The sequence below is a fragment of the Humulus lupulus genome, chromosome 3 (genome assembly GCF_963169125.1).
Source record: "Humulus lupulus chromosome 3, drHumLupu1.1, whole genome shotgun sequence".
Classification (NCBI taxonomy): Eukaryota; Viridiplantae; Streptophyta; class Magnoliopsida; order Rosales; family Cannabaceae; genus Humulus; species Humulus lupulus.
The window spans coordinates 235,864,878-235,880,323 of record NC_084795.1 but is presented as its reverse complement, the minus strand read 5'-3'; the positions used below and the strand labels follow the sequence as shown (position 1 = coordinate 235,880,323).

General features: G+C 33.3%; 2 protein-coding genes and 1 long non-coding RNA gene across 4 annotated transcripts; 2 read left to right on the top strand and 1 right to left on the bottom strand.

The window, feature by feature from the left end:
* The first annotated feature begins 538 nt into the window (after positions 1-538).
* LOC133823491 (uncharacterized) lies at positions 539-2,668 on the top strand. Its single transcript, XR_009888364.1, has 2 exons — positions 539-820; positions 2,438-2,668. It is a non-coding gene; the product is annotated as an uncharacterized LOC133823491 (long non-coding RNA).
* Positions 2,669-6,510: 3,842 nt separating this feature from the next.
* On the top strand, positions 6,511-9,383 carry LOC133823489 (lipid phosphate phosphatase delta). 2 transcript variants are annotated; one of them, XM_062256293.1, is made up of 8 exons: positions 6,511-6,952; positions 7,083-7,178; positions 7,294-7,368; positions 7,475-7,605; positions 7,954-8,057; positions 8,140-8,268; positions 8,453-8,568; positions 8,828-9,383. In XM_062256293.1, the coding sequence occupies exons 1-8, from the start codon at positions 6,791-6,793 to the stop codon at positions 9,245-9,247; spliced, it is 1,233 nt and encodes a 410-aa protein (XP_062112277.1). In that variant the 5' UTR covers positions 6,511-6,790; the 3' UTR covers positions 9,248-9,383. The 2 variants fall into 2 exon arrangements, with proteins under 2 accessions (XP_062112277.1, XP_062112278.1); XM_062256294.1 differs by lacking the exon at positions 6,511-6,952 and having other exon boundaries at positions 7,093-7,178; positions 7,308-7,368.
* Positions 9,384-10,161: 778 nt separating this feature from the next.
* Positions 10,162-14,890, bottom strand: LOC133823490 (serine/threonine-protein phosphatase PP2A-4 catalytic subunit). Its single transcript, XM_062256295.1, has 11 exons — positions 14,568-14,890; positions 13,840-13,896; positions 13,420-13,503; positions 12,921-12,992; positions 12,596-12,667; positions 12,222-12,262; positions 11,806-11,872; positions 11,158-11,349; positions 10,972-11,061; positions 10,781-10,888; positions 10,162-10,675 (listed from the first exon to the last, which is right to left on the bottom strand). Exons 1-11 carry the CDS (start codon positions 14,658-14,660, stop codon positions 10,610-10,612), a joined length of 942 nt encoding a protein of 313 aa, XP_062112279.1. The 5' UTR covers positions 14,661-14,890; the 3' UTR covers positions 10,162-10,609.
* Positions 14,891-15,446: the final 556 nt, after the last annotated feature.

Below are 15,446 nucleotides of genomic sequence, written 5' to 3'. Positions count from 1 at the left end.
AATCGATTTTACATACTTATAAAAACAAAACAAAAAACAGTCACGCTTGCAACAGTCTTTTTAATCCCTAATTTAGACATAGTAAATTATTCAAAAAAATTCAAAATCTTAAAAATATCTGCTATAACTACAATCTACATGATCATATAAAAAAAATTAGGTTGCAAAGAAAAAAACAATTAAACTCTTAACAATAGAGGCAAAACCCGTGCATCTACCTTAAATTTTCCAATAAACATACATATGGTGATGTAATAGACTATTCTATTTATCAAATTCACATCTGCATTTAATTTATCTTTATTTATATTAAAAAAAACTATATTAGAGTAGCACAGTGCTAATAAATAAATAAAAAAGTTAAAAGCTCTATTACTTTACTTTAGATTAAACAATAAAGTAACTTCATATTTGTAATCATAAATAATTAATTTTCGGTGGTTACTACTAGGCCGTTTGGTTGATGGTAATGGGCAGAAAAGAAAAGAATAGAATGTTAATGGGCTGTATTCTTTTGTTTGGTTGGAAATAACAAATTTGGAAAAGAATTCCATAGTAATAGTAATGCTTATTCCCCGTACTAACGGAATAACTTTTCCACTTTTCAGTCAGTGGAATTATAATTCCATTCCACTGCCCCTTTTTTATTCATAAGTCACATATAGACAAAAATGGTTCTCTCTTCCACTCTAGCCGAAGATCTTCCTCACTCATTTTTGAGATTTCATTTTTGAGATTAGGTCTCTAAGATTAGTTTAACCGCATTTTTGGTTCCGCAGTTCGTCGCCATCGGTGCTAAGCTTTGCCCATTGCGAATCAGGTTGGCTATGCCTTTCTCACTCTAGCTTTTATTTAATAGTTTCTGCAATTTCTGCCATTTTTGTATCAAAATTGGTTTTAGGGCACATTATTCTTCCATGCTTAGGTTCTCTCGCTCTCTTGTTTAAATTATTTGATTTGAGTTGAGTTTTGTGGCTTTGAACTTGTTTTGTTGCTGAGAAAATGAAATGAAAAGAAATGGCTAAACTATTGTCAGTCACTAGTATTCTACTTGCTTTGCAAGGCTAAAGGGTTCTCGATTGAAAATTTTATTAAGCGAATGTATTGGTAAAACAAAAAGGTTATCTAACAAGAAAAAAAGAGAAAGAAGGCGAGTAGAGGATCAAGCTCATCCATGAAGTCCTATTTCTCAACTTTCAAGTTTCTCATCTTTCAAATTAATAGGTACACTTTTTTATGGGGTTTGTTTCGATTTTCCTCTTTTAGTTTTAGGGTCTAGTATGGTGTTTGCCCTTGATAGGTCCTCATCGTTTGTATCTGGGGTCTCTCTTTGCACTTATATCTATACTGGGTTTTCCTTCAAACTTGTGTTTATATGATTTTAGTTTTGGTTTATTAAGGTGGTTGATAGTTCCAGAAATTTTACTATAAATGCTTGAATTTTTTTTCTTGTAAAAAGTGCATTTTTACTTGTTTCTTATTTTCTGGGCTTGAACATTTTTATTTTGGTGGTCTGTTATTCCTTTATATTTGTTCTGGACCTTTCACTTTTCTATTTGTTCTACCTGTCTCTTAGTTGTTCCATATTTCACCGATATGTATACATGTATATATATTTAAAATCTTTTGTTCAATGCTTGTATGCAGTTGAAGGGTTGAATTAGTGTATATAGAAGAAATTAATCCAATTTACTGATTAAGTGTTTTTTGTTATGTTACTGCTTAATGTTGAAAGTTGGCTATTGAGTTGTTTATACGAGAACTTCTAAGCAATCTATTGTCTTATTGAGGAATCAGTATGAATGTAGTATGAAAATTCATCAAAATGTTTGTGAATAATTTTCTGTATCTTATGAAAAATGTTTCTGATAGATAAAGCATTGGTGTTGGCAGAATTGATAGATAAGTTATTGTTTGATAATGGTTGATGACCAATGATTTCCAGTTTGATTAACAGTACAAACCAGTGAATCTAAAAGTTATAGAAATTGGCACATTTAGTTTTGTCCAATTGAGGTCTTATACTGTCACTTCCTATACCTGTTTAGTTTTGTCCAAAGCTGAGTAGATTTGATATGTAGATATGTAGGTTCTTTGTTTCTCTTCCCAATCCAAATTATAGTTTTCCCTTTTCTTTAAGACTATATTTAAACAAAACATTGGAATAATTTGTAGATTGTTTCATGGTTTTTTAGAAAACCCAAAACATAGGATGGCCTTGTTTTGTTTTTAATATCAAGTTCTACATATTTTAATTTAATAACTTTTATAGAAAAACTCTAACCACTCGTGAGTCCCCACCTCATGGTTGTGTTGGACACTAGTGGTGTCTAATAGCAATGCTTTTCGTTTCTGCAGAGTCCATGCAATCTAAATTTCTTTTCTGTCTGTCCTTTTCTTTTTATTCAAATGTAATATGAGTCTTGTTCATTTGCAGAGGAAGCATTGAAGGATGGACTTTTGGTACCGTACAACTCTCAACACAATACTTTCCAAATTGTTGTTTTGGTACCTAGACTAGAGGAAGCTTTAGGTGCTCTAGTCTGGGTTCTATTTTTTTTTGGGTCCAATTGTTGTTTTATTTATGACAGTAGCTGTTTAGTTTAAACACTGTAACTGGCATTTTTTGAGGTATAATACTATACTAGTTGCCATTCCTCATTCTAAATGATAGAAAGCAATCAAAGCATAGGAATTTTTGTCGTCTTTTTCTTTTTTGGTGAAGATTTTTTTGTCAATTTGGTGAAGATAATGCTCTGGTTTCTTACTTTTTCAGTGTCCCACATAATGAGAAGGATGAATGGGTGACACTTTTTCTTGATGGCTCTCTCTAAGATCATGTTTAGTCCACTTTGCTCTACTACAATTTGCAGGACAATTTATATTGCCTTTGACATTCAGTAGTATACAAATTATAATCTTTTGGATATGATGTAATGTTTTATGCTCATAATTTTGCAAACTAGATTGTCTTTGAGCATAGTTCTGAGTAATTGGACATGAATACTTATACTATTTCTAGTGATATTTCATGTGTATGTGTTGGTTTTTATTGATCAAATCAGAGATTATGCGCAGCGGAACAACAATCAAATTGTCAGATTAATCCCATAAGATTTCTAGATCTACTTCTTCACACTCATATATATATTGAATCAAGGACAAGAATAGAAACATTACCTCAGGTCCTTCCTTGCTGCTATCTTTTCGTATGGCTGAATCCTTGAGATCTCACACCAAGATCTTTCAAAATGTTCTCAGTCACCCAAAGAACGAGTGTGGGCTCGCTATACAAATAATAGGCAATAACTATTTATCAGATATTCTCAACACATGAGATCTGATAAAGTTTGGACCTAGGTTTTGTGAAGAACAATGACCTTTGTTTTTGTCACTGATCTTTTTCTCTGAGAGAATCCTAGATATTTTTCTATCCCTGAAAACTTACGTTCTGTGAAAACTGATATCCAATATTTAATAATATCCAATATATTAAAATATTTGTTATTTTAAACAAATTCAAAATAACTGATCAATTATCAGATTTTTATTTAAATAATAATATTTAAATCAAATCAAAATATCTCATTATTTATTTAATATTTAAATAACTAAAATTGTGGAATCAAGAGACTAAGTCTCTCTCTTATGCGTGTAGCACAGTGTCTGTGCACTGCACCACACGTGTACCACATGCATGTGCAGGCATGTGATTTTTCCCAATTTTATTATTATTTAAATACCAAAAATCCCAAAAAATAAATTAATTCAAAATTAATTATATTTTTGTTAAATCAAATAATTAATTAATTACACATAATTAATCAATAATTATGTTTGATACATAGAAAAATATTTTACTTATCACATAAGTCCTTTTTGCCCATTTTTGTATTTGCCTTTGACAGTGATTGTTTGAGCCATTTCGGGGACCATGGACCTATAACATTAAGCTCCACTAAATTGAAACTAAATAATTAAACTCTTTAATTATAATAGTTAATTTATTAATTCTGATATTACTCCACTATAAATTCAGAATTGCACTCTTTATGTTATAGATATACTTTTACAGAAATGTTTTTCTTAAGTCGTCCATAGATATAACCATCTTGCAATAATTCAACCCTCTAATTAATTAGTTCATAAATTAGAATGGAAGAATTACCATTTGACCTTTCTAATTTACTTCTTATTCCTTAAGTACCATTAATTCACTAGTGAATAATTAATCTATAATCTAATTATAGATTTGAGCTCAAAATCATTCAGTTACAGAATTAACCCTTAAGGGAACTAATATACAATCCGTTAAGAAAGATTAGATTCCGTATTTTTGATACATGTTCCCAGCCATCCATGATATTAAATCTCCAAAACAAAAGTCATTAGCCTCATTCTTTGAAAAGACCTTAACGAGTGAATCAAAAGATTTAATAAATATGAACAGGAGTTCATGAACACTCAGGATTTAGGTTGATCTATAAATGATCATCTGTTATGATATGAATTACAAGTCTTTATTGTTAAATGGTTTTTGGATAAAGACTTTAATTCATATCGGTCCATGTCATATATAATCATATTATATAAAGCACATTTACCGAGATGTCTTTACACATCAATAATCCAAATCTAGATTATTTGTATCATTATGATACTTAGTAAACCGTACTTACAACTCCAATTAAAGAATTCCATAACTTTAATTTGTTGTTGTTGACTATTTTTATTCATTCATGTGATCTTAATTCTCTCGTACTAATACAAGATCACATCCTCAATAATGAATATGGAATTTTTCTGAAATTTACAAAATTATTCAAACAATAATTTAATAATCTAAATATAACAATAATAATAAACCATTGTATTTATTTATTCACAGAAAAAACAAATGTCTTTACTTGCTTTTAGGACACACTCCTAACAGTATGGACAAAGTTTGATCTCAGTAATCAAAAACTCTTTTGATTATTAGAATATAAATATGTTATAATGTTTAGTTTAACATTTTTATGTTATTATATTGTTTTATTTTTAAAAAATATAAAATAGTGTTTAGTGATAATTAAAGTAAATTGCATTTGACATTAAAAAAATACTTCACAAAAATAAATTCTTATTGATAATTTTAATATTTTGTAGTGTTCAAAAGTGGAATTATTATGCTTAAAAAAAGTAGGATTATTAAATATTATTTTGTAAAAAAAGAATATGAAAAAAAAAGTAACTCATTGTTGGTTGTTATACCCAGATTTCGAGCCATGGTAAATGTGACATCGAAAGTTGGATTCGCAACAAATGGTCTCATAAGGATTAGAGTATGCTCAAGGATGGTATATCGAGCCTGCAAAGTACGATATATGACCTCGAATATGGTGACCTCGAAACGATCGCGATCTCGAAAGGTAGCTCCAAGAACACACTCATCTTAAGGGACGACTTCGGATCAGGGGTATCGAGCTCGATGTACGTACGATCTCGAAAGCCACGTGAACTCGGGAGATGTCATTAGCTCGGACGACGACGGGAAACCTGGGAAGCTAAAGCCTTAGAGATACGCGATAACCACCTTGAATATCTACAAGTATTATAAATATGAGATATAATCCTCATTTATTAATGTAAATCCTTTAGAATCGTGGGATATTATTTGGTCAGTTATGAGTTTTCTGGTCTTCAGGGACGTTTCCTTTTATATCTAATTATAGCCATTTGTTTTATTTACACAAAAATAGTAACTACCCAAAATATGTGGGATAGTATTCTGCATCCTTCTCTATAAATAGAGAAGCCATGCACCATTGTAAAGGACCGAAATTCTGATCCTTAAGAGAAAACTCTGAAGAATTCATGCTTAAGAATTTTTAGAGATAATCTTGAGATTAATAACAGAGACTCGTGGACTAGGCAGATTTAACTGCTGAACCACGTAAAAATCGGGTGTTTGATTTGTTTCATTTCATTTGGCCATTGTCATTCATTGTTTATGTGCTCTTCTTTTACTGTTTGACGAAAAACGGCGTCAACATTGGTAAATCTATATATATATATATATATTTAGTATGTTTATTTTAATTTATTAATCATATTTTAAGCACTTTGAGTATTTTTGTCCAAAATAAATTTATTCCATTCCATTCCATTCCATAATCAACCAAACATAAGAATAGGTATTCAATCATTGATTCAATTATTCTAACCAAACAACATAATAGCATTACTTTTCTTATTCCATTCCATTACTATTTCTATTCCATTATTTTCATTACGTCCAACCAAACGCCACCTAAGATTGTACCTATCCTTAAAAAATTAATTAATTTCATAAGACAATTTAATCTGTGGCAAATCCATGTTATTTAAGATTAATTACAACATAATGAAGTTTTTATAAGTGGAATGTACTCATTGCACATTTTAAATTAAATAAATATTTTTTTTTGTAGAGTTGATTTGAGGTTTGATTCGAGGTGCAGATATATAGAAAGTTGTTTCCAGAGTTGCTGGATTCTGATCCTACCCTCTCCGCCTGCCAAAATCCAGCAACACCAATACAAACTAACCTTAATTATTTATTACCCATAATACAATTTAATAATATTTATTTATATTATATATAAAGCTTTGTTTCCTCCCAAGTCTAAGTCATGCCACTGGTTTTTTGAGTTTGTCTTTTTTCATTCCATTCTTAGTTTTCTGCGTCCATATTTGTTTTCGTTCAGGTCCTCTCTCTGGGCAAAGGAAGAGAGAGAAAGTAAGGGGAGAGAGAGAGAGAGGGGAAGGAATGGAGAGTATAGCAGTATGGCAAACGGGGACTCTTTGTGGACTCGTTTCATGGATTGCCATAGCTTCGTACCTCAATGTTACCCAAAAGCTTAGATCTTTGATTCAACCATGGGTGACTCACCATGTCCTCGCAGGAACACCTCTCATTATCCAGATCCAGGTTCGAACGATTTAATTCAATTTAAACAAAAAGAAGAACCCAGATCATAATCTTATTCAATTTTCATTGTTCTGGTTGGATTTTATGTAATAAAGACGTTTTCTAATTTGAATTTGGTGGGTTTTTGCAGAATTACCAACATGGGTTATTGGATGCTCTCTTCTCTGGGTTGTCTTGTGTTGTTTCTGTACCTTTCTACACTGCCTTTCTTCCTTTGCTCTTCTGGGTAAACTTTCCTTTCTCTGAAACAGTCCAATTTTGTTGTTTTAAGTTTGGATTTGATGATCATTATTACTCTTTGAAGGATATTGCTCAAGTGGCTATTGCACAATTTTTTGTAGACCGGGCATGGAAAATTGGCACGGCAGATGACTCTTTTGATGGCGTTTTGTGATTATTTAGGAAACTGTATTAAGGTAGTTACTAATATTGATACAATCTCAGTCTTTAGTTTTGGTAAGTGGGTTTCTTGTTAAGCTACTTAGTTTTGTTTTTTGGTTTGTGCGTGTGTATATAATATAGGATGTTGTATCAGCTCCTAGACCAAGTTGCCCGCCTGTAAGAAGAGTTACTGCTACAAAGGATGAGGAGGAAAATGCAATGGAATACGGATTGCCATCTTCTCACACTCTTAACACGGTTTGCTTATCTGGGTATCGAGCTTTTTTTTTTCACTTTTCTCTTTCTTTTATGCGTAGCAGCCAAAAAGTAGGGGCATTTATGTAGATTATACGTTTACTGGAGTTCTTATATTTGAAGCATAAACTTAAGACTCGCCTAAAGATATAGCTGTCATGGAAAGCGGTTTGAAGTTATCTTATAAGCTAAAACCTTGTCCGAGGCAAAATGTGTGTAATGAGGGAGTAGACTTCACAATTTTAGAAAAGTGGTGGAAACGTTCAGTAGTCAAGCTTCATTTTACATGTTGAGGACTTTCCCTCAGCTTAGTACTTTAGCATGTCATTCATTTGAATTGAATTCTTTCCAATGGTGCTTTTTAGATACCTGTTGCACTATGTTCTATCTTATTCTCAACTCGAAGATGGTCCTTTAAAACTGGTTGGAGTATTCCTTGTATGCTTGATTGTGGGCCTCATTGGTTTTGGTAAGTTGGTCTCGTTAATTTCTGTGTTTCAGGCTGCTCGTCTAGTAAACTTCCTAACTTATATAATTATATTCCTTGGTAGGAAGAATTTACCTGGGCATGCACAGTTTGATTGATATCATAGGAGGACTTGCTCTGGCGTTGGTGATTCTTGCATTTTGGTTTGCAGTTCATGAATATATTGACAATTTTATTGTCTCAGGACAAAATGGTATGCCTACTTCTAGTTTGTGAATTCTCTTTTGTAATTGTTAAATTTTCAGTCATTTAACAATACCATATTTCCTTGATGATATCCCACTATTGTTGAAGATCTTGACTTTAAAATCTATAAATTGACAAAGCTTATTGCCTATTCCTAATTTTCTACTTCCATTATACTGTTCCTGTTGCAGTTACAACCTTCTGGGGCGCCTTAAGTGTTGTACTTCTTTTTGCATATCCAACCCCAGAGTTCCCAACTCCAAGTTTTGAGTTCCACACAGCTTTCAATGGTGTTGCATTGGGAATTGTAAGTGATATTCAACAAAGCTGATATTTTTGCTTCATTTTATATCATTCCTATAGACAAATTTAGCACAGATTATAAAGGATGGCATGTGTGTTTATTCTGGATATAGTAGAGGTAGAGGATTAGTAAATATATATTATCTATAATACAAGTTAGAGTAGAAAATTGGAGCATTTAGCATAAGAAGCCATGATCCACAAAGAGAACTATGTTTTCTTTCTTGTAACATTTACATTATCAAGCAGTGATGTCTCTTCAGGTAACTGGCGTCCAGCAAACATTCCACCAGTTTCACCACGAAGCTGTCCCACGCATATTCACTCCGCAACTTTCAATCCCTGCTTTTCTGGGAAGAATGCTCGTGGGAATACCAACAATACTTGTTGTGAAGTTTTGTAGCAAGGCTCTAGCGAAATGGATTCTTCCCATTGTGTCAAACACCCTTGGCATTCCAATTAGATCAACCACCTACATCCCAGCACTAACTAAAGCCAGCAATGGGACAAAACTAAAAAATCCAGACGAGTTCAAGCAATCAGGCAGCCTCCAGAAGTTGTTTTTCTTCTCCAATCAGGGTACATTTGATGTTGATACAGGTATAAGATTCCTCCAGTATGCTGGGCTTGCATGGTCTGTGGTGGATCTTGTTCCCTCCCTCTTCTCTCACCTGAGCTTGTAATGCTTGGTCATTCTTGTACAACATTAACTATTATGCGCTTTTAGCAAGTTCCTGTTGGAATATGATGTCCCTTCAATTTTGTAAATCGTATATAGTATTTATTGTTTAGCAAAACACAGCAATTTTTTTTTGCCTACGCAACATGGAGATCTATTGTGAATATTGTAAATGCCGTCGGTTAATAGCTAGCAAGTGCAAGCATGTTCTTTAGCCTTCGAAATATGGCCAGAACTCAAAGGCACTGCACCAAAATAAAAAGATTGTGATTAATTTGCCAAGAAAAAGAAAATATGGCTATTGTGCCAAGACACCAAAGTATGTGAACCTATTCTTCACCAACTTCCCCCTCTTTGTTTGGCGTGTAGAGACCTTAACACTGTTGATTTATACTCTTTTCATCTCTTTTCTCAAAACTTATGGATTTTTTGGTATGAGCTTTACCATGACGTTGGAAATGGATAGTAAATGCATTTGTAAATAGAATATGTGATTTTCCCGTGCTGCTGAGTAAAAGGTGTGTGGCATCATGATTCATGAAGCCATATACGTGCCTTGCAGCACAAGATAAAAAAGAGCAACCACACATGACTGCTGACAGCTGTCCATGTGAAAGAAAGTGAAATGCCCAACCATAACAGGCACTTGGTGGGGCTATAGACCATACTCGGGTAAAGATGGGTAGTCTTTATTTTCTTTTGGGAGTTGGGACCGTAATGATCATACAAGTTAGTATTATTGCTAAACTCAGTAATTTCAAATCTGGATGAATACGTGATCACAACAAAGTTCTCTATCAAAACCAGTAGAAAAAAATAATTGAAGAGTGGAAACAACATATCACAAAGCTATAAGAACCACGCAAGTAAAATGTACTGTCTTTCATGTGAGGGGGGAAACTATAGAAAAGTCAAAAATAACAACCAGAATGGTGCTGATCATGTAAATTACTGTTTAAGAAGACATTTAGAAAAGAGGGCAAAATATCCACTAATAAAATCCATTCACCCAAATTCAAACCCCATAAGAATGGGAAGGGTGAGAAGAGATTAGAAACAAAACAGAAAGTAAAAAATAAGGGGGGGGGAGGGGGACAAGAAAAGTGAATATCCACAAATTTCTGCTGGATATGATACAATCAGACTAAAACAATCAACTTTTGGCCATCTCTCAGATGCAAAATCCAGCGATGTTCAAGTGTAAGACAAACCAGTAGGCAGCGCATGTTCTATGACAGATCCTATATCCCACAAACCATCAGAAGGTAGAATTGTAAATTCTAAACCTGACAGTCATCTTGCACAAGCACCAGAGCATGAGTGGAACCAGTAGAAAGTAAATAGAATATCGAGAATTCCAGCTGCTTTATAAGAAGTAATCGGGTGTTCTACGAGTAACATCTGGCTCCCCTCTTCTAGGAGCTGGCTCAAACTGCAGCGTCAAGCATTTAATTTGAATTCAGTTTTCATGCATTTATAAATTGCAACCAGTCATGTTATTCAGCTTCTATAAATATATAATGCGATGGAAGTAGACCTGAATGAAAGTGTGGCTTTTACAGTCATCAACTTCCAAAATAGAGGCCATGTTGCCACAACGGTAGCAGTAATTAGGTGCACTAAATATAGTAACTACCTTTTGCTCCTGTTCCAACACAACACCGATTTACTTACTTTATGTTAAAAATAGCAACAAACATGTAAGAAAAACAATTATATGGCAATTACATGGGCCCAGTTGAATCCATCCATGACCAACTGATGAGCTCTGGCAATCAGTTTTAAGCTGTTTGTATGATTAAATTGCTCAGAAATATCCTGCACAATGAAATGTCAATCTTAAAATCATAAAAAATGAGCATGTGAAAGTGAGGAAAGTGTTTCATGAATATAGTAGGATTTATTTATAGTCACCTGGCCAAAAGTATATCCAGCACCTCGAGGAGAAATACCCCAACCACATCGATCATCTGGGTCAGACCATAACAGATCACACATTGGTCCTTCATGAGGAACCTCTTGAACACGATCAAAATTGCGTATGCTGTCAAGGGTTTCAATGGAAGGGGACAAACCACCATGCAGACAAAAAATTTCCGATTCAACCTAAAAAACAGAAGACTTGGGAGTGTAATTACTACCGGCAATGTGCAGTTAAATTGACCGCAATCATTTCGGTCCAGTTAAACATGTTGAAGGATTTCACATTTTCCCACTACTAGGAATTTCTTTTTTTTTTTTGAAACTTGGCTCCCTGCCTAACCCTACAATAATTGGGGACCAAGAAACAATAGCAATTGCTATGAAAGTACTCCAAGAGGGACTTGAACCTCAGACTTTGTGGGAACAAACCACATGCCTGACCATTTGAGCTATGCCTGACCATTTGACCACTACTAGGAATTGAGTAAATATTTATACTAATCTGAAACCAGGCACAGCACAGGAACGTCCAACAAAAAACTCTTTTTAAAAGTACCAACAGAAATAATTTAGACAAGAAATATTCACTGTTTGCATGCCATTTCCATCCATGTTTCAATTAGTTGTAAAAACACTAACCAATGCAGTCAACGGAAAATAGTCAAAGAGGTCTGTAAAGGTCTTCCAAACATTGGCATTTCCATACCTGTAAATAAATGATCAGATATGATGTCATTGATTTGCAGAACAGAAAGAATAAAGCATCACTAAGAACTGCATCAAGGCGACCCACATGATTCAATATTCTAATGTAGAATCAAGGCATCCATACACTATCCTTCCTTATGTCCACTGACATCAAATTTAAGTACCTAAAAAACAAAGATTTTCTATACATGCTTTCAAACTTCAGCAAATGCTGTCAAAATAAGCATAAAGGAACAATACGAATGCTTATGCAAGTAAAACAGTCATTATAAGTAACATTAAGTGCATTAATTTAAAATGATACTCTGATTAGCAATCTAAAGCAAAGTCATCTATAGAAAACTTACTTTCGAAGACATTCATCATAAAACCCATAAACTTGAGTAATCTGCCACAAAATAGTAATGATTAGCTCAATGTTCAATATAGAGGCTTCCAACAGCAAAAATAAACAAACAAAAAATCAAGGTAGATGTATTTTGTTCAAATTTGAGCAACTTAAATTTTAACTTCCACCAGGCCTATATGCTACATGAGGTCTAATTAGGCAAAAATAAACACATGATTCCAGCATACAAAAGAACTTCTGAATGTTCAATCAGATAGTTTAATGGTGAAAAAAAATGTCGAAAATCTTTACCTTCTTGTAACCATTATTATCCAAACCTCTTACTTTTAGAGGCAAAAGATAAATAGTTTAATGAAAATTAAAAATACAAACCTGACGACTTTCATGGTTTCCTCTAAGAATAGTGATGCGCTGTGGATAACGCACTTTTAGGGCCACCAGAAGCTGAAGAATGAAGCAAACACTGTATGGATGACAAGGTTTTTTTATAAAAGCATGAAAATTCAGAGAAAACCAATTGTGTTTTTCCGACTACGCCTGTACATTTACTTATTGATAATTGATATGCTTGCTGAATAGGTCATTCGACACTTGGCATCCAATTTCGTAAAGTAACAATGAAACCACCAATTTTACATTGATGTTTCTTTAACAATAGTATAAATTAAAGCAACTAATCCTGAGAACTTTCACATACCGTCACAGTTTCAACAGAATAGTATCCACGGTCCACATAGTCTCCCATAAACAAATAATTAGTATCCGGACACTGCCAATGAAAATTATAGCATAAAAATTAGTTGGAATAAATTTTACTCGAATGTGGACTTGAATAACTAAATAAACAGATAATAATCAGTGCATATAGATAAGCCAAATTCAAACCTGAATGTGGACTTTTTTTTTATTAACTTTCTACCTAAAACTATTTCTTTTCTTACCAAACTATTAGAAATGCAACTTGTACAGTTATAAGGGCCACTGTCACAAAGAAATATATTTAAAAACAATACTAACAAAAGAACATTTATTGAAGAAATTGACTTGCAAAAAAGTCAAAACAAAATGTAAATAATGAAGCCCATAGAGAAAACATGCCTCCCGGATATTAAAAATAAAAATAATAATTATTGTTATCATTAGTTCTTTTTGAAAACCAAAAAAAAGTACAATAATGGTCTGAATTTAACAGATACCTTCCCTCCAATTCGAAAAAGTTCAGCAAGATCATGAAACTGCCCATGAATATCACCACAAATGGTCACAGGACTTTTAACGGGCTGCATAACAGAAAACAAATAACTTAGTTTATTCCACTTAACTAAATTTTTACTGCTTTCTGCACTAATAAAACATATCTAACGACTTGACCAGAATATAAGAAACTAAAGAACCAAAAAAGAAAAAAAAAACCCTAAACAACAACAATAGACACATTTCCTACCAATCCAACACTGAAAATTTGCGAACAATGTTTTCTTTAACCGCATCAGCATGACAGGAGATCAAACTTACAGAAAAAACAGCAAAGCAGCTGACTTTTTGAACATTAAGCCCAAAAAAATGTTAATTAAAAGTAAACTAATTGAGTTTCAAGTGTGCAAAGCGTGCTGTACCTGAACGTTGCTTTCATCCATTAAGATTTCCTTGGCCTTGTCACATAAGGCTCTAACCTACAGACAAACAAAGGAAATAAGATTACATTAGCTTGTTGGTTTACAAATGCGTTCCCAAGTCCAAGAATCACACTGCTTAAAAAGATTCATAACAAAGAGACAATAGGAAGAGATTTGACCATGGTTTAAGATAAGTAATAAGAGAAATATTCCTATAATAAAAGAAGTAAAAACTTTATGGGTTGGAATTTGGCATTCAAATCTTGTCCCTATTCAAACAGCGTGCTAATTTAAACACGACATTCTTTATCCAAGCAGATCTCCTTATCCAATAAATGTTAAGGGAAAAAAATCTACTCTACCTGGGCAAAATCTTTCAATCTCTTGCTCCATAAACATTCAATTCGGTACACAAAATGCTGTCAAAAACCTCATACAAACCCAATGACGATAATACTCACGTATTCATTTCAAAAGCAGAAAAATCCCATTTCTCCGCATCTAGGAGCTGAATTAGCCCTAAATCAACTTATTACCCCGAAAAGACTAAACTTTACCCAGTTACCAATTTGATAGATATATATTAAAAAATCAGAACCCAGAAAACCCTTTCCTTAATTTTCTGGGTAACCAAACGGGATTTTAAGTTAATATTTAACTAGGAGGAGGGGGGAATCGTTCCAGAAAAAGAAAGAGGAAAAAGACAAGAAAGACAAGGACATCAAAACCTGTTGCTCGGAGAGTGGCTTGCACTCCATAAGCTGCGAGATCTGCTCATTGAGATCGATATTGGACTCTGAGGATATAGAATTCATGCCCATCTCGCTCGCTCGCTACCACCCTCTTCTCCCTGAATCCGCACCAGGATAACGCTGTTTCGATTAGGGATTTTACCCTAAATCACCCAAGCTTAGAGATCAGTCCTCGAAAACTGGTTCTGCTCAAGGAGAGTGGAACGAAGAAGAATGAGGTTGGAGTATAGAGCGAGAGACCAACTTTGGAACGGAGGAGCGCGTGGAGGAGAGCGAGTGGGATTTGTAGTTTTTGCAATAAACGCCTCAGCGCCCAGCTAGCCAGTGGTATTGTTTTGATTTTTTCTTTTTCTATTTTTGTTTTTGTTTTTGTTTTTTTACAATAATACTAATACCCTAATTTAATTATTGTCAACGTCACATCTAAAAAAAGATTATTAGATTTCATTTCAAAACATAATTATTAGATTACGTTTCTACTCATTCTATTTTTTTTTTCTAAAAAAAACCCACTAACCTTTCTTTCTTTTCTTTTTTTTTGGAATGAAACCACTCACCTTTCTATTACCATCAATTTCTCTCTCTTTTTTTTTTTAAGCAAATTAAATCTTTCATTACTTAACTAAAGAGTTTACAATCAAATAGGGCATTTCTTAGAGGAGTAATGATATGTGCTCCAAAATTGTGCCCTAAAAATTTAGGTAAAGTGGCTTGCCACTTTCATTTAATTAATTAAATTTATTTTAAGTAGGACCTACTTATTTAAAAAAATAGTTTCATGTCAGTTGGTGTTGATGTAATATTTTAGTGCATAATTTTAGTGCACATACCATTATTCTTCTTAGAGATAGAAAC

What these genes read in the sequence shown, in the direction of transcription:
- LOC133823489 (XM_062256293.1), top strand. Translation starts at nt 6,791, where the DNA reads ATGGAGAGTATAGCAGTATGGCAAACGGGGACTCTTTGTGGACTCGTT. An exon ending in TTCTTCCTTTGCTCTTCTGG is followed by an intron (nt 7,179 to 7,293) that starts GTAAACTTTCCT and finishes AATTTTTTGTAG; the next exon opens with ACCGGGCATGGAAAATTGGC. An exon ending in AACACGGTTTGCTTATCTGG is followed by an intron (nt 7,606 to 7,953) that starts GTATCGAGCTTT and finishes GGTGCTTTTTAG; the next exon opens with ATACCTGTTGCACTATGTTC.
- LOC133823490 (XM_062256295.1), bottom strand. Translation starts at nt 14,660, where the DNA reads ATGGGCATGAATTCTATATCCTCAGAGTCCAATATCGATCTCAATGAG. An exon ending in GAAACCATGAAAGTCGTCAG is followed by an intron (nt 12,263 to 12,595) that starts GTTTGTATTTTT and finishes ATTTTGTGGCAG; the next exon opens with ATTACTCAAGTTTATGGGTT. An exon ending in AAAGCCACACTTTCATTCAG is followed by an intron (nt 10,676 to 10,780) that starts GTCTACTTCCAT and finishes TTGACGCTGCAG; the next exon opens with TTTGAGCCAGCTCCTAGAAG.